Genomic DNA, 21415 nt, shown 5'->3' with positions numbered 1-21415 from the left:
AGATTCGATTTAATGAATCGAAATCCATCGATTTAATCGGATCGCTCCGGGGCGATTATTTCGTCGTCGGTGTTTCGAGCGACCGCGTCCCGTTCCGTCGATCGATCGTTTCGTCGCGAGCGTGACAGTCGGTCGCGGCCGTGAATAAAATATCAGTAGAAAAATGCGCGAGTTTCCAACGCGAGCAAACACGCGTAAGCCGCATGAATTATCGCGCGTCGGGAATCCCGTGTTCACCGCGACGTTCCGCGTCGCGTCGCGTCGCTTTAATTCCGCGTCGATTTCCCGTGGCCGCGGCCCAGGGGTCGCGACCCGTTGCCAATTTGCCAGCGGCGGTCCTTCCGACATTGATTTTTGCACGCGAAAACTCGACTTCCCGTGACCGAGCCGGAGTGTCTCGAAGGGTTAGGCGAGGGGGATTAAGTGGGAAAAGGTCAGCAGCCACGACGCGAGGCCATTGGGAGCCTCGAGGTGTTCCGAAGCGTAGCTTCTTCCCACCATCCACGCCTCTCTCGGCGCTCCTTCTCGTCCTCCTTCTCGGCCTCGGTTGCCGATGAAACGGGAACGAGGGCTGTTATCGAACACGCCGACGACGATCTTCGTCTTATCGAATCGCTTAAACGCTCGCCGCGGGATTTCATCGGATTATCATCGCGCCCCCTCTTTCGCGCCACCTTCCTACCCTAGTTCGTCAACCGTTTCTCCGGTTCGGGAAAATTTTGCTCCTGCAAGAAATCCATCTCCATCAATTTTTTAGGACCAGCGATCTCGGAGCAAATAATCCGACAAAATTGCCCGTTGTAGCACACCGTGAGCGTCTCCTATCCCCGAATTTTTGCCAAATCTCTCGCGCAACGATAGCCGAGGTAGAGATCGATTTGCTCTTTCGACTCTCGGCTTTCTCGCTGTGTCGCGACCGACAGGGTCGAAGCTCCCTCCGACGTGCTCCGAGGATAGTTTCAACCCCCTCCCGGAGGCGCGCAGTTCGCTAGACACCACGGTACAGCTATGTCTCCTATACTGACGCTCGGGTTGTCCACTAAAATGGACAATTTGAGAAAAGGAGATACGATTATTCGAGCCTTGCGGCTCGTTTTGATAATTGTGGACAATTTATAACTATAACGATAAATCGCGAGGCTCGAATAATCGTATCTCCTCTTCCCAAATTGCCCGTTTTTGTAGACAATCTGAGCGTCAATTAGGGAGACGTGTACATACACATACACGACGGGACGCGTGTACATATTTTGCTCGGCGAATTGACGACGGTCGCGATATTCGGCGCGCGTTTCACCGGGCATTTCGTCTGCAAAGTTTCCTGTCGCGTGGCGCGATCGATTCGTAATCGCTGGAAAAAATTAACAACGTTTTTAGTCGCGGCCATGGTTACCGGGAAAACCAGAATTTCGAACAAACTCCATTTGGCTCCGCGGATCGGGCAACCTCTACTACTCGAAAGTTTGCCGCTCGTCGGCGGGGAGGCTGCGTGTGCGTGGCCGCTGCAAATTTTCCCGAAAAACTCGTCGGGATTTTTTGCCGGCCGGCAGACAGCCGATGGAGGGGTCGCAAGGTCGACGCTCTTGTCGTTAACCCCAAAGTCCCCGACATCCCGAGCAATTATTACATCGTTCTTCCCATCTGAAAATCACTGCTATTTTATTCAACTCGTGCTCTCGATCGAAGGCAGCTACTTGTTCTAGAAATTACACGTTTAAGTATTTTAGATGCAAAGGGTTGCTCGATAAACGCGTCCGACAATTTGCCATTTTCGAATTTAGCTTTTCGACCAAACCCGGGCTCGACGAACGCGAACAATGCTGCAGGACGCTCCCCTATGTCCCGGCAAGATTGAAGGGGGCCAGGTGGTTAGTACCCCTTGTTGGTTTCGGGATTCAACGGGCGTCTCCGGTACAGGCAACCTGTCTATACCGGGTGAGCCGAACCAGTTCCCAAATCCTCGATCGCACTCGGAAACGGCTTCGAAAAATATGATACGAATAATCGTATCTCCTCTTCCCAAATTATCCATTTTAGTGGACAAATCCGAGCGTCAGTCAGGGAGACATTACTGTACCGCGGTGTCTAGCGAACTGCGCGCCTCCGGGAGGGGGTTGAAATTATCCACGAAGCACGTCGGAGGGAGCTTCGACTCTGTCGGTCGCGACACAGCGAGAAAGTCGAGAGTCGAAAGGGCAAATCGATCTCTATCTCGGCTATCGTTGCGCGAGAGATTTTGCAAAAATATATGCAATGATTTCTCTTGCAACATACGCTCCCATATAAAGAAGAGATTCCTCGTAAAAACATCCGTATAATATCAAGAAACCTTGAAAGATAAAATCAGAAACCAATCGTTCGACCGGTGGTTCGATAGTTCCCAAGCACGGCGTTTCCGAAAACAACGAATCCTCTCGGAGGAAAAATCGAATCTGTCGCTGCGAACCGATTTAGAACCGCGAGATGATCCGCCGTCGTTCGCGCCACCCTGTACGTGTCGCTTAGGGCTTGTACACAGCAGGACGAGCCCGGTGAAAACACTTTAGTGTAAAAACAGAGTTAGTGGCGTAATCCTTCCCTCTTTAGTCGTGGTTGCCTCGCTCTCCGGTATCGCTCTCGCTGGCTTCTCTCCCTCGTTCTTCCATCGGGGGATGCAGGAGCGTCGCAAGCCCCGACGGGACACGGGGGCTGGGGGTTGGGGGCTGTGGGGGTTGGTGCCGGTGCTGGTGCCGGGGGAGAGAAGGCAGAGAAGGCAGCAGCCGCGCACGGAGGGTCACGGGGACTGTGGCGGTCTGGATTCAGGCTCTTCCTGTCTTAGTGGTGTGGCGTTACCATGGTAACAGACTGTAAGCCGCTTAACACCACCCCCGTGCACCCTTTCCACTCGCCGGTGGAATCCTTGTGCTTCCGACGTCGAGTCAACCCTCCCTTGCTGGGTCGTTCGCGTTGGCGAATGTCGCCATCCCTTCGCCGCCCCTCTCGCACCCCTCCGGCAACCCGCGAGCACCCCTTTGCCTCTACACCCCGTCCTTACCGCGGCACCGTTGCGCCCTTCGGAACATTCTGAACGACTACGCGCACGACTTTTCCCGCTTCCTACGGAATCCCAGTCCTTAAAAGGGCGCTGGGCTGACCTTGACCACCCTGCAACTGCTCGATTCGATTAGGAAAATTGCCGGAGAAGATCGCGCGGACGCGCCCGAATTGAGACGCGGTTCCGGAAGAGCGAATCATGATACGGAAAATTGGGGGTTGATTCTTAATTTGTAATTTTCAAGAGTAAAAGGTTGATTCGTTGTCAACGTTGCGCAATTTTCTGCGCTCGTTCGTCGTCATCGAAGCGTTCAACCCTTCGAGCGGATGGCCCCAAAGTCGATGTCCAAATATAACCAACGTGCTTCGATCGAAAAAATTGGGTTAGAGGAGGGGAGGGGCAGTCGAAGGTGGTCGAAACGCGATTTCCACGCGGAATTTATTTCGAATCGAGTCCCGATTGTGTGTCCCGCGATGCCGTCGCCGTTCGCCGCCCCTATTTGTTCCGTTCCCGTCGGGAGGGTACAGACTGCGGAGGGTCGGGAAACAAAAAGAGAGGTTATTAAGATGACGGCGGAGAAAGGAGCGCCGGGGATACGGATGAAAAGACATCGGGTGCCGAAGTCGGTGCGTTTCGAGAGGGTGGAACGGCGACGGTGGTCTCTTCTCTGTCTCCTAGCTTGCTGGATAGAGAGGAAATACCGGAGCGAAAGGGGACGATAGAGAGGGAGAGACGCGACACGGAGGGAGGTAATCGCGTGTCGGCCGAGAGGAAGCAAAGGTGTGTGCGCTCCGCTGACGAGGAATTGAATGGAGGGTGAAAACCATCCTCGGAATCACCGAGCCCACTGAGCCATCGGGTATTCTATTCTCTCTCTCTCTCTCTCTCTCTCTCTCTCTCTCTCGATCCACGGTTATTTTCTCGTTTCAACCGGAGGCTGCGTCGCACACGCGCAGGGCCAGGATGTTGTCCCAGACTAGGCGGTCTTCGACTGGAGCACTCGAAGGGATGATTATTTCCATCGCTTTTCCATTCGATTCGTTGTACGCGTCGCTGTTAGAAAATCTTCGGTCAAAGTACACGATTCGTTGCTCAAGATATAGAGTAATGTTTCCCTTACTGACGCTCAGCTTGTCCACTAAAATGAACAATTTGGGAAGAGGAGACACGATTATTCGAGCCTTGCGGCTCGTTTTTATAATCATTGATAATTCGTGGCTATACAAATAAACCACAAAGCTCGAATAATTGCATCTCCTCTTCCCAAATCAATAAGGGAGACATTACTGTAGCACTACTTTCATTGCGATCGTTCTCGTAGACAGAGATCGCATCGCGCCCGCATTGCACCGCAGCGAATGCTGGATGTTCCGCAATCACAGTTGGATCGTGTCGATCAAACGCGATCTATGCAGCTTTCGGATGCCGCGTAAAGAGCCGCTACTTATACGGAATCGAGTTTGCCGGTTGCAGACAAAGGACCGTCCGGATGCCTTTGCCTCAGCTGACGCTTGATTTCCAGAAAAAACGATGAAAGGAGGAAGGAAGGAAGGAAGGAAGGAAGGAAGGGTGGAAGGAAGGAAGGAAGGAAGGGTGGAAGGAAGAATAAGAGGGCGCAGGGTGGCGAGAAATAAGGGGTTGGCTCTCGGGGATCGACGTCTTGTCGATAGAGATCGTGCTCGAAAGTTCTTCCGAACCGCTTACTCTTTTCATCTCGTTCCCCGCGGAATTCGAGATTCGCATCGAGCGGTGCAAAGAGCTTGCGAAGATCAAAGGGCCGCGTTTCCTCTTGCCGATCGAGCGAAAGGAGCGCGTGCACGCGTCGTCGAATCGAGAGGGAGAGGGAGAGAGAGAGAGAGAGAGAGAAGGAGAGGGAGAGAAATCGTGAAGCCAGAGCCACGAACAGGAATAATGCAGCTCGCGGTGCAACGCGGCGTATGCAACGTTCTGCTCCGAGGACGACGACGACGACGACGACGACGACGACAACGCGTCAAGTCGCACGGGAAGCGGGGAAATATCGGCGCGAAGCAATTTGTAATTAGCCAGACACCGTCCGGAGTTATTGCCGTATCGTCCCGTTCGCGCGGATTAAAAACTGCAATTTATATTCCGCCGCGATCGTAGGAAATAATTAATGCCTGTCGGCGGATCGAGCGACACGCTATTATCTCTGTCTCTCTCGCGCGGTCTCTCACCCTCTCCCTCTCTCTTTTATGGTTATCGTCGCCGCGCCGGCAAATTACGCGTTCCCTTTCAGGGAAACCGAGATCAAAGAGCTCGACGGTCGCGGCCGATCGATTTTCTTTTAATGGGAAAACCGGTTGCTTGATTTTTCACCGCGTCCGACCGATTGACTCTCCAAAATGAACCCTTTAAGGCGTTGATCGATGTATTATGAACGGGCCCGAATTTCATTTCGATATCTAGTCGAAGAAAGAGATAAAGGTCCACCGTTGTGTACTATGTCGGTCGGCCGAGGATTAGCGGTGTTTATTATCAGTTTTATTGCGCGGCAGGTAGCCGAGGGTCGCGACCCGAAGCGCGGCCCACCATAAAGGAAGGTTCGCTCGCGCGTGACGAAGTTTCTTTTTGTTGTGCGCATTCTTGCAGCCGAACGCCGAATTAAATGATTTGCGATTCAGTTTATCGTCGAATTTCAGAGCGTTAACAGTGCGGTGACAGGAAAGTTCGTGAAAATGTACGAATCGTTTTACAGTATTTATTATAAATTATTTGATTGGTACGCGTACCTGATAAATAAATTTATTCAACGCAAAACCTATCAAGCTCCGCAAGTGACTAACGTGCTTTTGGACGTTATTTTTAGTCTTCTCGACATTTTTATAACAATAAAAAAATTTATTTAATCGTTTCCGAGGATAATTCCGACAATTTGAAAATTTAACCTGTGCGCCCCGCATGGCAGGTTCAGCGTTAATAATTTCCGATGAAAGCGTCTTCGCAATTTTTAATAATAATAGATTAAAAATTGCCAACCTTCTATTTCGCTAACAAAAATAAGATCCGTTGACGTAGTTTTTGTTGCTGCATCGTCGGAGATTTTTTACTAACATACGCGTGCCATTTGCGTCTGCTCCAGGTCTTCAGCCGGCCAGCACCAAAGCGCAACCCACCGCGATCAGCAAGTCCCACAGGCCCAGTTCCGGTGTTTTACCTCAGGGTCATACACCTGGGCCCGGCCCAGGTAGTCAGCAAAACAGCAGAAGCTTTGCCGCCGCCTTGAGGAACCTGGCGAAACAGGCAGGGCCGGCACCTCAGGAAGAAGAACCTCGCGCGAGTCCCAAGAATCGGGCCCCGCCCCCTCTGGTCAGGGGTCCTTCCCCTGCCAAGGTAAGCAGTCGTCCTCTGTTCCGAAAGAAACCGACCTTCGAATGGCCCCTCTCTGACACTTTTGACAGCCAGCAATTTCCTCCTCGCAAAAGCAATTCTATTTACCCAAATAAAAATGCTGTCAGAAATTAGTGTCCTATCGCGAGATCGCGTCCCGAAAAGGATTAGTTTTAACGACCGTTTCGTGTCTGAATTTTAGGAGCGGTCTACTCATGAGAGAAGACCCGAAGAGATTCCCTCGTTGTACACGACCGCAAGACCCGCTGACACCAGCAAACACAGCGTGACAGCCGCAGCTTCCGATTTGCTGGCCCGTTCCGGTTTCCAGCCGTATCGGCCCGAGCACCATCCGGCCCATGCTCCACCGGCCTTCGCCCTGGATCCTGCGGCCTACAGCCCTTATCACCATGGTCTCTACCCACCGCCACACCTCCAACACGCTTATAGGTAATTTCCAGTCGGAAATCTCCCGTGGAACGTCGCCCAACCTTCCAGATTTCTTGCCACAATCGGAAATAGAATAAGCATAATTTTTCCTTCGACAGACCGAAGCATAATTTTTATATAAGCATAATTTTTCATCCGACAAATTTCCTCGAGGCACAATATTAATTTATAGTCTAAACTGTGTCCTGTATCCGATTGCTTAACGCGTGAACATTTCTATCCGCAACGATCGAAACTTGGAGAACATTCTCTAGGTCTCGATCGTTTCTTCTCAATTGAAAAGGGTTGGGCGACGATCGTCGTTCTACCGACGCTTTAGGAGAAATTGGCGAATTAATATTAATCGTGCTCTCCTTGTTCCCGGTTCACAGATTCGAGGAACAGTTGTATCTGGAACGGTGTGGAATGCTGAGACCGCCGTTGTTCCCCGGGCTACCTTCGTATCCGCTCTACGGGTTAAGATACAGCCCGGACATGCTGCCGCCCGCGTCCATCGGACTGATGTCCCCCGTGATGCACGAACGGTAAGTGGGATGCGACGACGTTGCTCGCATTTTCTTGGCTGCATTCGCTTCGAGACACTCTGTTAACTTTTAGCGTTCTATACGAGACAAATTCGAACGCTGCAGCATATCGAGACAGAGCCCATAGAATTATCAAAGTTAGCTGTAACTTCCACGATCCTGAAAGAATTGTGAAACTCGAAGATATGTCTGTAGAATAATTAAAAGTCATCCAGAGAACTAGTATCTCTTGTGTAGCATCGAGCAGTGAGCAGTGTCAGCAATCAGAGTTATCGTAGCTTTCACAATAGCGTCTTGGAAAGTAGCGAGATCCGAAGAAGCGTCCGTAGAAAAGTTTAAATGTGAAATTTTCTAAAGACGGAAGAACAAGTATCTCGGTCGTTAGACTTTTTGAAAGGCGAGTGCAGCCATAGGTATCCAGGCCCGACTCGTTGGCACCGGTCTCCTGTTTGAGTAAACGACACGATTCCCGTTTTCAGGCTGAAACTGGAGGAGGAGCATCGGTTAAGGCAAGCACGGGAACAAGCCGCGCTGCGCGACGAGGAGGAGAGGAGAAGAGCGGCGCGAACTTCAGCTCCTGCCGCCCCGGTACCCGCGCCCGCACCTGCATCTGCCGATACTGCAGGTGAGCGAGTCGCTCCACCCCCCACTGCCTTTCATTAAAAAGAAAGCATCGATTTGCCGAGCGATCGCGAGACTCCTCTGTCTCGCCGTTTGCTTCTCGCGCGTCAAACGATTATCCTTTTTCTTCTTTCTTTCCGTTTCGTTGCGAGCGTGTGCCTGCGTATCGCGAGAAAACGCCATATCCTCCGCACCACCGGTGTCCCTCCGATTCGACTTCCACCGTACGAAGACCATGCCATCCGTTTCCCCTCTCCCCGGGTCCCTTCGTCCTGTCCACCGTCCTCTTCTTTTTCTCCTTACGCGGCACAGACGTTTCTCGTTTTCGTTTTTACCTCCTTTATGTCTCGTTTTTAGTTGAATCTCTCGTTCTACGGACTACAAACCTCTTTTACGTGGCTCGGGGAAGTGCTCGCTACTACCTCGTGTGTCGGTGACTGCGACAGGTTTTGCTAGTTTCAGGGATACGTTTGTTAGGACTTTTTTTTAGTATTCTTGCTGTCACCGATTGCAATTCTTCGGATATTACTTATCCGTCTATTTTTCCATCGGCAGCAGTCTCTATTAACAAAAGCCACCCTTTGCAGGCAAGGGTTGAAAACCGACCGCATCGTTCTGAAAGAATTGGTCATTAATTACACAAATAATTTAATAGACTTTATATATTCTGACTCACTGTGTGATCGTCAAAGTCTCTTGGATTGTAGCAGATTTAACGCTTTATCTACCGGCAGTTCTTTTAAACTCGAAGACAACAACGGTTTAGAATTTCTTTAAAGAAAAATCTCATCCATATTCTATCAAATTATATTCACATTAATAGAATGAAACAAGTTCTTTCGAGATTATTATTTCAAAGTTGAAACTCTTGAACACGATTCGGTTATTGACGACAAGGCTATTAATCGCGGTAAATAAAGCGTTAACAGAGTGCAGAAGCTTTCCCTTGAAAAACTATCATGCTTGTCGAATCACTGTGATCGAGTGGGTGCGAATCCTTGCCCGAGCCACTAGGGAAGATCGGTAAGTAATGGACGCCGATTTCTATGCAACACTTCTCGATTGTTTATCGGACCAACCTAAAAGTCTCGCTGTATTCGGTTGACGCCACCCCTGCGCTTCAAACGAAATACCCCCAACCCCCTCGTCGAAGCGAAACCGACACGCGTAAGCTCTCTATTTTTCTACCGAAATCGAAATCTTCTCTTTAAAAGGATTTTTATTTTTTTCAGATGCATAAATTCTAAACCCAACGATGCATGGCACTGTGTATAAACGAAATCTGAAATTTTTCTCTGCTCTATTCGAAGACGGTTATCTTAGCTGCAGTCTCCCACTTTAGCTACTCGTCTGATAAACAAAATGTCGAGGTTTCGCGCATCGGGCAAATTAGGCTGCGTGCGCACGCGTTTGCTTCGGGAGTTCAATGGGGTGGAACACGCGTAAACAATTATCTTAGACATCCCGGAAATGCGGAACCGCCTTTGAAATAATTCCAGGACGATTGGAAACGAACACGCGATCCTAACCGGGTCGTAGAAGGTCCCGTGAACACGCAGGGGTGGAAACAACCCCCAACCGAATACCGCGAAATTCTTTTTAAAGGGCTATTCCCATTCGGAGTCGTCGATTTTTTTAGACGGTGTCGAAGTTTTGCATACAAGTTCGTTCATGTTTCAAGACAGTACGATGGAATCCCCGCGCGATTATATTTATTGCCACAATTTCGCCTTAATTTTCAACGAGATAACATATACTACCGGCAATGGTAGTGAAGTTAAATCGGAGCAAATAATTCGATAGTTCCCGAGACAAAAGAAGATTTATCGAGGTATCACGTCCGATTATTTGGGGTGCATAGTTTCCAGAAATTAACCTGAAGATCTTTACTTATCTTAGGAAGAGCCCGATTAGATTCTAATTATCCTAGAATCGCCTGCTAGAGCAGAAGAACGCGAGCATAATCGTAGGAAAAAGTTTTCGGTTCGCGTTAGAAATCCGATTATCGGTGAAATCGACTTTCCGACCCCGACGAATGGGAATAACCCGTTGGACGAGAACGATTGCCAGGAGCCCCGTAAAAATCGGCGCGCGTGTGCCGAGCTTCCCCCAAAAAAGAATCGGTGCACCCCGTGTTTTATCGCAACGATATCGACGTCGACGTCGAGTCGTCGGACAAAAGCCTGTACTGCGTTCGACGGTCCATCCGCGCGTCGGATGGTCCGGGCGAGGCAAGCGAGGAGAAGTCGTTTTGTAAAATACAAGAACACGCAAAACACCACCGACCACGTTCGCAACTCGAATAGAACACACGTGTACACACACACATATACACCATACACGCGCCCGCGCGCGCGCGCGCACACACACACACACGCGCAGTCAGATACAGACACACACGGTCGACTGTGAATCGAAAATCGACAGACGAAAGAACAATACTACGCTTCTAATTTTAACTTAGATTATAATCGAAGTTATAGCCGTAAACATAGTTGAACGTTTCTTATCGGAGCAAAGGTAGGGATCGATATTTTCTAGCCAAGCGCACGGTGTCGCCGACGATCGAGACTAATTATCGAGAAGACAGAGAGAGAGAGAGAGAGAGGGAGAGAGAGATTGAGAGAGAGCGAGAGAGAAAAGAGAGCGCGTTGATTCGTCGTTTCAGTAAATAGCATTCGTTAGCAGCGGACGGTTCTAAAAACTGCCACACGAAGAACTCCGATCGAAACAGTCGGGAGAAACTTTTGTCGCGGACACGTTGTTCCAGGGAACCGATATTCTCAATCGTTGTCCATCGTCGCCGCCATTTTGGTTCTTCGTTCCGAAGAATCGCCGCTCGATTTCCTGCAATTGCAAATCTTTTCGTGCAAATCTTTTCTTACGGTTTTCTTACAATTCCCGCACGATGCTAAACAATCGTTCAATTTTATTCGACTTCTCGTTACCAAGATGAAATCCTTCGACAACGAATGTCTGTCTGTCGACGACATTAGGACTGCGCGTCTAATTCCAGAAGCTGCAAGCCTGCAATCTGCGCGTAACAAAAGATCAAGATGCATCGATCGTTTCTCACGTGCCTTCGACGCACGATCCAGTTCTCCGAGCACAATCGTCGACGCTTTAAACAAATTCTCGTCCGCACTCAAGCCCGATGGAAACGTCTTTTCTCTCAATTAAGTTGCACATAATAGAGTCTCAAGTTCTTCCGACGTCTTCTCCACAAATCTAAATCGAATCTTTTGTAATTACGAACGAATAACAATTGCGAATGTCGGTTCCGCGCGACAAAGATCCAGAACAAAGATATCCATCCCCTGCAGCAAGAACCAAAGTTGAGAGTTTTCGAGCTTAGGGAGAGAATCGTGCACACAAACAAGTACACACAGACTCACAGAGAGACACGATTATTTGCGCGCCGGAGAGGGTGAGAGAGAGAGAGAGAGAGAGAGAGAGCGAGAGAGAAAGAGAGAGAAGGCGACTGGTTCCGCGATTATCCGATTTAGCGAAAAAAAAAACAAAAAAAGAAAGAAATGAACGATCGAATTTTGTTCGACAGCGGACCGAAGTCAGACTTATCGGCAGCTGTTCGCGCGATACAGTAATGTCTCCCTTACTGACGCTCAGATTCCGCATAAAAATGGACTATTTGGGAAGAGGAGACACGATTATTCGAGTCTCGCGGCCCATTTATATAGTTGCCGATTGTCAACGATTATAAAAACGAGGTGCAAGGCTCAAATAATCGCGATCTCCTGTTCCCAAATTGTCCTTTTCTGTGTACAGTAATGTCTCTCTAATTGACGCTCAGATTGTCCACAGAAATGGACAATTTTGCAAAAGGAAATACGATTGTTCGAGCCTTGTGGCTCGCTTTTTATGGCTATCGATCGTCGACAACTATAAAAACGAGTTGCAAGGCTCGAATAATCGTATCTCCTCTCTCCAAATTGCCCAATTTTTGTGCACAATCCGAGCGTCAGTAAGGGAGACATTACCCGTACCATCGTGTTCCGGCAATTGTGCTCGCGGGAAGTAAGTCGGCCTTCGGTCGGTCGTCAGATATATGCCCGTTTCCGTTGCGTGTTCCAAGCTCGTCGGAGAACCGTCGGAAGAGTACCGTCGGAACGGCAACAGGAGCCGATTCCTTTGTAACGTTGGTACGACAACGCCGCGCCTCCCGTTTATGTACAATGATCGACGCCCGTTACATCGTTAATCGTTTCTCGTAGCTAGTAAACGGTGTTTCCGATAAGGCGAGACTCGAACATAAGAGTGCACGCAACCCACGGAAATCCGTCGATTCGATCGTCGACGTCGTCGACGACACCCCCACGCGTTCTCCGCGCACCTTCCGCGTCGCGATTTTTCCCATTTTTCGTCTCGCCGACGCTTTGCCCGTCGATCGGTGTTCCCCGGATATGTTCCAACCATCTCGAAATTGTCTTCGAAACGCTGCACCCCTGGGAAAGAACGTATTCGATCGAACCGAACGCGAGCATTTCTCCTCGTCGTCTCGCGTGCCGCTGCAACTTTCGATTTTTCCAAGATTCACGGTGCAACCATAACCGCTCGGCGACACGGTCGCGTAAAAATAAAGCACGGCGACCGTTGTGCCGGCTAAAATATTACATAAATAATATAATTCGCGATCAACATGTGTTCCACGCCGCGTCTATTTATTTCCGTTTCGGTGCTGCCGATTTATTTCCGGTGTTTCTTTATTATATTATATAATGTGATAATAATAAGGGAACGCGCGTTGATCGGAGCTTGCAGCGAGAAAGTATAAGATTCTCATTGTCTCGAGTACAAGAAAGTAGACATTCGAAACTCGGTTAGCTTTGTTCGATTAGACTTCAGCGGTCGGGAAGTTCGCGCGAAGATTATTATTTTTCTACGAAGATCGAACTTTTCTTCGCGATCGACGATCTCTCTGGGGCAATTATGTACTCCGATCGAATATCTTCTGCCAGGCGCGGTCCCAACGAAACCGATCGAATAGATCGATGCTAGATCTTAATTACGGGACGATCGCTGGCAGGCGAAGCGTCGACTCCTCGCCGCGACAATTAACGATCGTTTCGAAAGATTTATCGGGTGGCCGCGTCGGTCGGCCAAAACTCGGCTCCCCGTGACCGGTCCCGCGACTAACGTTGTTACACGCTTTCTAGGTTGTTCGTCTTTTTCTTTCCGTTTCGATTTATTCGTCGTATCTTTGATTTTTCTTTCGTTTTTTCCTTTTGTTCTTCTTTTTAAGGATAAGGTGTTCCTTTCGATCTCCGCCCCCGCACGCGTGCGAGAGAGAGAACATTCTTGTGGATTGTAAGCGTGAGAGAGAGAGAGAGAGAGAGAGAGCGTGAGAGAGAGACCATTTCCCGGAAGCAGTGCACTCTTGCGTTAGTTCCCGCAACTGTTTTAGAGAATTTGCAATCTGAACTGATCGATGATGAATGTCGCAATTAACTCGTTCCTTTTTCTTTTTAATTGTAGTGAATATCGTATTAATAATTCATCCATTTATTGACTGAATCCACCGATGTATATAAAACTTTGTCGAACAATGTTCTTTTATCAAAATTATACCGTTTTTTATATAATTTATTATGTAAACATGTATATTTGGACTATAATTGAAAATAAACATTGCGAGAAAAACAAATGAAACAAACGATGATGTCGATGACGATGATGATTATAATAATGATTATAATGACGATGATATGATGATTATGACACGATGATTACGACGACGACGACGACGATGATGATGATGATGATGATGATGATGATGATGATGATGATGATGATGATGATGATGATGATGATGATGATGATGATGATGATGAAATGGAAGAAAGAAATAAAAATAAAACAACAAAAAAAAACCACAAACGACTTGATCAAAATTCTGTTTTTGACTTGGAGTTACTTTGACCCTCGATTCACATTTTCTGAAACAGTTTTGGGGACGATTCGTAACGGAGTTTATACATATATATATATATATCTACATATATATTATATACATACTGCTATTTAGAATATCCAACTCGGAGATCGACGATCTCTCTTAGCGTCCTGTGTGTTCGTACCTTGTTCGATCATGATGCTCGCGTATTATATATATATATCCCGACAGCTCCAGAGCGAGAACAAATTCGTACAATTCCGCGTCCGCGGCCTCTAGTCATTTCTCTCGAGACTCTCGAAAAGGCAATCATCCCCAATACTTCGAAACCGTATGCGTGTGTGTGTTATACGTGGCACTGTGGCACAAGGTGCACCGACCGGCCGACATATTTACGCGTGCCCGCAATTCAGGATCGCTCTCCCAGGTAAGTCGACCAAAAAGTAGACCGAAAGAAAACCGCGAACGCTTCTCCTCGCGGCGCCTCCTCGTCGCAACCTGGCAGCCGCAACGCCCTCGCAACGTTTCAGAGCCGTTTAACCCTTAACCGTACCGACGACACGGGGGGAGGGGCACCGATTTTTCCCAGCTACCACGCGTGGACCTCGAAACATGGAGAGACGCCTCCGACTATATCCGACATCGAGATAGACCAACGGGGGCCGATAAAACTAAGCTCCATTTCGCACCGATATACCACCGACCTTGTCTATGACCTCTACCGGACTCTAGGTATACCCGACTCTCTGGGTAGGGTGGGAAGATGGGCGTTCGGAAGACCGGCGTCGTTCTCGATCGAGGCCGCGCTACTCTAGAACTACTCCCCTCGATGCTAGAGATCGGCGGCGGTTAACCTTGCTTCGGTTAACAGAACGGCACCGTGTTTTTAGCGCGTCTTAAAAGACTCTCTCCGAGATGATAAGTGTGTGTTCCGCGCGAACGCGTAGCATTCGTGTTCCGATCTTGGAACAACTTGGAAGACCGCTCTAAGAGAGGGAGCGAACGTTTCGTTCCCGAGAGGCTATGTTCGAAAACAGCAGTGGGTCAGAGGAAGATTACCAAGCATTGTGTTCGGGATTTGTTCCAGCTAGGAAGCCGACCATAGCGGCTCAGATGCACAGCGACCGGGAGCGAGACCGCGAGAACAGGGACCGGCCGAGTCAAGGCGGGGGCGGAGGAGGCGGCGGCGGGAGCAGCGGCGGGAACAACGCGACGAGCGGCGGGGGCAGCAGCGGCGGGAACACCGGTAACGGTAACGTGGGCACGGTGGGCAGCAGCAATCACCACCAGGCCAGGAAGGAGGAGCAGCAGTCCTCGGGTTCGGCGGCCGTCGCCGCGGCCGCAGCGGCCGCCGCCGCAGCCGCAGCCTCGGCCGTGGCGACGGCGGTTCCGGTGCCTCAGCCGACGTCGGCCGCGGCCGCGCCGCCTCCGCCGCAGACGACCGATCCGACCGGCGGCGCCGCGACCATTTACCACCCTCGTCTGCCGGGATTCCCGAGCGCCCCGGCTCCGATCGGACCGCCGCCGTCCTTGGCCACCGGCTCGATCTGTTCCGTGAGCTCGTCCGCGATGCCACCCCCGCCGTTGGCTTCCGCTCTGCCGCCCCTCAACCTTGGACCTCCGCCAGCAGCCATAAGCTCCGCGCCCATCGGTCCTCCCCCCATACCCTCCATAGCCTCCATGTCGTCCTTGGCGCCGGCCGTAATAGGCCCGCCGCCTCCGCCTCCGCCCCTCGGCATGCCCCTGCCGCCCATCATCTCCATACCATCCCTCCACTTGCCCCCCGTACCCTCGACCACCATTCATTCTAGTCAGCACACAGCTACGATAATGAGCAGCAGCGCGACAACTACCGTTACGACCTCTATATACCACCAACAGCAGCAACAACAGCAACAATCGACGCAAGCCCCGCAGTCGCTGGCATCCTCGCATCAGCAACAACGCGGCAGCGGCACGGCAACCACCGCCTGTCTACCCGGCAGCGGGACCATCACCACGCTAGCCACGCACACCTCGACCACCCCCAACACCGTGCCGTCCTCCACCATCGGCAGCGTGAACCACATTAACCTGACACACAAATCGCCGCCGTTGTTGCACGGCCACCACGCCTCCAGGACCACCAAGGATCCCACGGCGGTGCCTGCTACCACCGCTGCCTCTTCTACCACCGTCACCACCATGACCACCATGACCACCGTAGCAGCCAGCAGCAGCACCATAGTAGCCTCGCCGATCTCGCAGCCGGTCTTCGTCAGACCGTTCGAGGACTCGTTTCGCTCCTCGTCGAAGCCGCAGCAAAGGCTGCTGGTCAACAGCCACAACCACAGCATCTCCAGCCAGCTGTCCCATCAGACCGACTCGGTCGTGAAATCGGCGCCGAGCACCCAAGCGTCGCAGACGATCGGCCCCATCGCGACGGACAACAGCGCGCCGACCGAGAACTCGAAGAACGCCGTCAGCCTTCAGCAGTCCCTGTCTCAGCCGATTCCCTATCCCCCGCAGCAGTTCCATCATCCGCATATACCCGTCCCTCACGTCCCTGGACTCTACAAACCCCCGCATTTTCCCTCCGTCACCTCCCATCAGCAACAGCAACATCATTCGCAAGCGAAGATCAACGTTCCGACGTTGGCGACGAACGGCGGCAGCAGCGGCGTAGGAGGCAGCGCGGTTGGGACCAGCGTGACCAGCAGTTCGAACTGCACGAGACACGGCTCCCATCATGTCGGCGCGATCGAGACCGGGCCTGTTACCACCACGGCGTCCCAGAGGTCCGAGATCGCGAACTGCGTGTCGGAGAAGACGGCCGGGAGCTTGAGCTACAACGGCAGCAGCAACAGCGTGGCGCCTGGAGGCAAGGTGACGAGCCACTCGCATCCGAAGAGCAACAACGGCGAGAACCATCAAGCAACGGCGGCGACCCCGAAGACGATCGACGCGAAGACGAATTCGTATTGCGAGAAGATCGAGAGCCACGCGAAGCAGCCGTCGCCGGCTAGCCAAAATCATTCGGGGAAGAGTCATTCGATCCAAGAGAAACCTTCGGTCCCCCATTCGACCTACGATCAAGGAAAGGGCCCGGGCCCGGCCATCTTCCAGCCCGAAGGGTTCGCTCTCGCCGAGAAGGAGAGCAAGCCCGAGGTCGTCGAGGCCACGGGACCCAATCCGCAGCCCGATCTCTCGGGCAACAGCAACAGCAACAGTAACAGCAACAACAACGTTTTGTCCACATTATCGTTTCAACCAAGTTTTAAGTTCAGCGTAAACGAGATCGCTCCGAAACCAATCGACACCAGCCAGCTGATGCAGAGCATCAAGTCCGAGGAGGTTCTGCGCACCTGTCAGAACGTCTCGAACGTTCTGCTGCAGATACCGAAGTACCAGGAGAAGCTGTTGAACTTCTCGAACGAGCTGAAGACCGCCGCCGCATTTTGTTTCACCGACAAGTGCAATAATTTGACTGAGATTTCCGTGAAGTGCGAGCCAGCGGTGCTGAACGTGCCTGACCTGAGCAAGGCTCTAGTCAAACAGGATGCTGTTGTCACCGGCGACAAGTCCTCTTCATCTTCTTCTTCTTTCCTTGTACCTGAGAAGCCGAAGGAGCTCACGTCCTCGTTGGACCTGGCCGAAAGGCGGCGGAAACGCAAACGTGAGAGGAACGCGAGCCTCGTCTGCAGCTCCGAATCCGAGGGCGAGGACGAGATCAAGGACGTCGATCTATGGATCACGAAGGGACCGCCCGCGAAGCTGCAGTATTCCGATCAGAAGCTCGCGTTCCTCGCCATGTTTGGGCTCACCACTCTGAGCATGCGAAACGGTGAGTACCAGGCTGCTCCCCGGATGTGCCTGGATTTTCTACGAAACCATTTTCACACCGGAAATACCTACTTAACCCTTTCGCTACGGCAGCTCCATCCGCCGAAGTACCGTTACCGAACGGAAACTCGCTCCTCAGGCTCGAATAATCGTATCTCCTCTTCCCAAATTGTCTATTTTAGTGGACGATCCGAGCGCGTCGGTAAGGGCGACGTTACTGTATGCGGCTCTCGGCGCGAAAGGGTTAACCGACCGTATTCGACGACTGTATTTCCCAAATTTCGATCCCCGTTCTGACGCACGATTCTTCGTCCCACAGAGATGGAGCTCTGCAAGGTGGAGAAAAGGTACAAACTGAATCCAGATCCTCCGGACATGCCCTTGGAACCAGAACCGATCGTCGAGTCGGTCTTGCCGATTCCTCGCGACCATCCGGACGCGTTGCTGCACACGCCAGACTTCGAGCCGAAGGTCGGCTTCTTGAAGACCATAGGACTCGACGTGATGCCTCCTGGTCGAAGAGACGGTGAGAGTACCACCCCAGGGTGGTGGTGATCCTTAGTATCTAGTCTGGATTTTCGATGGTCCGAGCATCCGATTTACCCGGTTACAGAGGCAGAGATGACGTGGCAGTACGTTCTCCAGGACCGCAGGAAGCGGAGGAGCACAAACTCCGTGACCGCTTATTGCGAGAGGATCGCTAAGGCGTACTCGAAGAACCCGCCGACGTTGCCGAAACCACCGCAGAAGATGAGACTGTTGGATCGGGTGAAAGCGAAGCACGTTCCTGAACGGCCGCCGCCTCTACCGCCCTTGGTTCCGAACATCGTCCACATGTGTTACCCTGTGTTGCCGGTGCCAGGCGAGAACGGCGTGAAACACTGCAAGGCCGTCGACGTCAAGGTCGCGGACGAGGCTGCCGACGAGAACGTCGGCGGGAAGAGAGAGATACCCAAGTGGAACGGAATCGAGGACATTCTGCTCGCCTACAGAGAGTATTCCAAAGGTACCGGACGATTGGCTTTCGCGGAGGATTGGCATTAGGGTTTCCGCAGCAGGGTTAAATCGGGGGTTGAAAATACAGGTTTGCGATATTAAATGGCCGGGCTCTAATCGTTAGATTTTTCTTTCAGAGAAAATCATGGAGAAGAGGATTTTGACGAGCGAGACGTCCAGGCTGGCAGCACAGTCGAACAGTTTGCGCTCGGAAACGATTCAGCTGGAACGAAGGATATACGAGCTCCTTTCCGCGAAAACCGCCCTAGATTCGGAGAGGCGGGTGCTCAGCGAGAAAATCGAGAGGATCAACGCACTTGTTAGGAATCTTAGGTAGCGACGCGTAACGCACAACACGGAAACTCATTCATCTGTGATATTATCAAAGGGTTAAGGGTCGTTAGCACACAACGCAGTACCGATTATAAAGAAAACTTTCTATTCTTAGGGCGCCGCACGCCTCGCGATCGCAAAGGAAGTTTCATTGACCAAATGTACAACCAAGCCTTTCGTATTCTTTGCGACTAATAAGTATATTACTCGTTATACAAAGCATAAACGACGCATGCCCCACGAAGTGACACAGAGTGACATTACAGACAGTACTTGAAAAGAACATACATACACACACGCATATATATACACACACACACACTAACCGTCGAGGTTAAACCGGCGAACCAACGCATAGTCGCCACGCGATACGACGGTTATCCTCGTTGGTGGGTGGTCGTTGGAAAATAAAACAAAAGCCATATCAGCCGTACGCGCGAAGCACGTGTAAGTGATTGTTTGTACAAAAAATTCTATTGAGATACCTATACAATGTACGTCGGCACTTCTCGGGCTATCTAACGGAAGTGGGTAAATAAAGATTTTCTAGTTTGACACTAACGGCTCTTAGACCCTGAACTATAAATAATTGTAATTTGTATCATAATATTTTAATGAGAAATAGACAAATCGTATAACTTATTTTATTCTGCGTAATGTGGACTTTATGTGAGATAACTTGGAACAATGATAATTGTCGTAATTTGTAATAATGAGAGACGATCGTTGAATATCAACCGAGACGAATGAGGGGACGATCAGAAAGAAAGGATTGACATTCACACCGTATTAGACATCAGGTTCGGTACTATAATCGATAGAGAGAGAGGGAGAGAGAGAGAGAGAGAGAGAGAGAGAGAGAGAGAGAGAGAGAGAGAGAGAGAGAGAGAGAGAGAGAGAGAGGAAGAAAGTGAGCGAGAGAGAACGTTACTCCGACGTATAGAGACTGTGACCTCTTTTTCTTTTTCATTTTTGCATCCACGAAACGACGGTGTACAACGGCGAGAGAGAAAGAGAGAGAGAGAGAGAGAGCTCTGTGTCGATGCAAATCTTCGATGGCACATTCGAACGTACCACAGACTGCGATTCACGATCAATTCAGGAATAGAGAAACAAACGTGGGGAAAAAAAAAATAAACGAATCGAAATTGTAGAACTAGAACGATTATTTTTAACTTAAACGATATATTTCGAGATAGAAATAACTCTAGTCTACGGACATTCGTAGAATACGAGGGAACTGACACTTCCTTTCGATGTCCACTGTTCACGACAATGAACGCAAAGGCCAGTGAATACATGAGAAAAATTAAATGTAATAACAGCAGTGAGGTACTTATACAGTATAGGTAAAGTGACTTAATTTAAAAACGAAAGAACAAAAAGAAATAACGTGACAGACATCGCGCGAGCACATTCCACGTGAAAAATAATGCTTGTCACCCGAGACCTCCAACATTCCACACGTTCGAAACCGTAATCGAATCGCAAAACGTTAATTGAGAATGCAAATAAAAATTCGTTTTATCGAAGCGATATATTTTGTTCCTTTTTTTATCATTATTATTATTAATTAATAACATTCAATGGAATCAGCGCTATGCTAATTTCTTTTTCTTTTTTTTCTTTTTTGGGTATCCTTGTACTTGTATCTCACTCTGCTCTCTGAGTGCATTATTCAATGATTATTATTCGTCATAACACCTCTCCAATATGTATGATAGAGAAAAGCCATTTATAGTTTCATTGTTTTGTTCATTGAGTGCCTAACGTTATCCTACATTTGTAAATATCATTATTTTTATGTATTATACATATAACAAAGAGAGACCGCAAAAGGATATTTGTCGGTCTCGATCTGGCCAAAACAAGAGCCTAGGAGTAAATTGTTGAAAATATGAATTTCTGCCGTGTGTGTTCATTCGTTCCTCCACCCTCCCTAAATTACAATTGCGTGTGCATACATGCGTATATTCGTTTGCCTCTTGCTAAAAATCTACTAAGCATTCTTCAGGATAGGTGCAGATGATTCTTGCCATCTTAGTCGTTAGATATCATTCAAATTCCGGCAAGAATTATTTGTTTCATTAGAATTATCATTTAGCGCTTTTCCTAAAAGTAGCAAAATGCTCAAACTGGTAGGCAACATTACCGACAAATAGGTTAAAACTGATAGCACCACCTAACAGAAAATCCTGCTTACCATCGAATTAGAGATTGAACACTTTTTCACAGATGGTAATTGTATCCCATGACTGTCTTATCACAGGCGAGAATCAAGGATAGCGATAACTTTATCTTATACCAATACTGATATTGATACTTGTGAGGATATTTAATAAATAAACTAATTAATAGAATAATATCTCCACT

The 21415-nt window shown here is 49.8% G+C and overlaps 1 protein-coding gene across 4 annotated transcripts in view; it reads left to right on the top strand.

The window, feature by feature from the left end:
* Positions 1-20944, top strand: part of px (MAP7 domain-containg protein plexus) — a 69001-nt gene extending 48057 nt beyond the window's left edge. For all 4 annotated transcript variants that reach the window (XM_076518243.1, XM_033481093.2, XM_033481095.2 and 1 more), the window contains 8 exons: positions 6138-6388; positions 6588-6835; positions 7207-7359; positions 7839-7984; positions 14979-17714; positions 18033-18239; positions 18327-18719; positions 18847-20944. In XM_076518243.1, the coding sequence (XP_076374358.1) occupies positions 6138-6388; positions 6588-6835; positions 7207-7359; positions 7839-7984; positions 14979-17714; positions 18033-18239; positions 18327-18719; positions 18847-19046 (4334 nt within the window). In that variant the 3' untranslated portion in view covers positions 19047-20944. The remainder of the gene's footprint in view (positions 1-6137; positions 6389-6587; positions 6836-7206; positions 7360-7838; positions 7985-14978; positions 17715-18032; positions 18240-18326; positions 18720-18846) is intronic.
* The last annotated feature ends 471 nt before the right edge of the window (positions 20945-21415 follow it).

The sequence above is a fragment of the Megalopta genalis genome, chromosome 2, assembly GCF_051020955.1.
Source record: "Megalopta genalis isolate 19385.01 chromosome 2, iyMegGena1_principal, whole genome shotgun sequence".
In the NCBI taxonomy this organism is placed as follows: domain Eukaryota; kingdom Metazoa; phylum Arthropoda; class Insecta; order Hymenoptera; family Halictidae; genus Megalopta; species Megalopta genalis.
The sequence above is the reverse complement of the archived record's forward strand: the minus strand, read 5'-3'. Positions and strand labels throughout refer to the sequence as shown.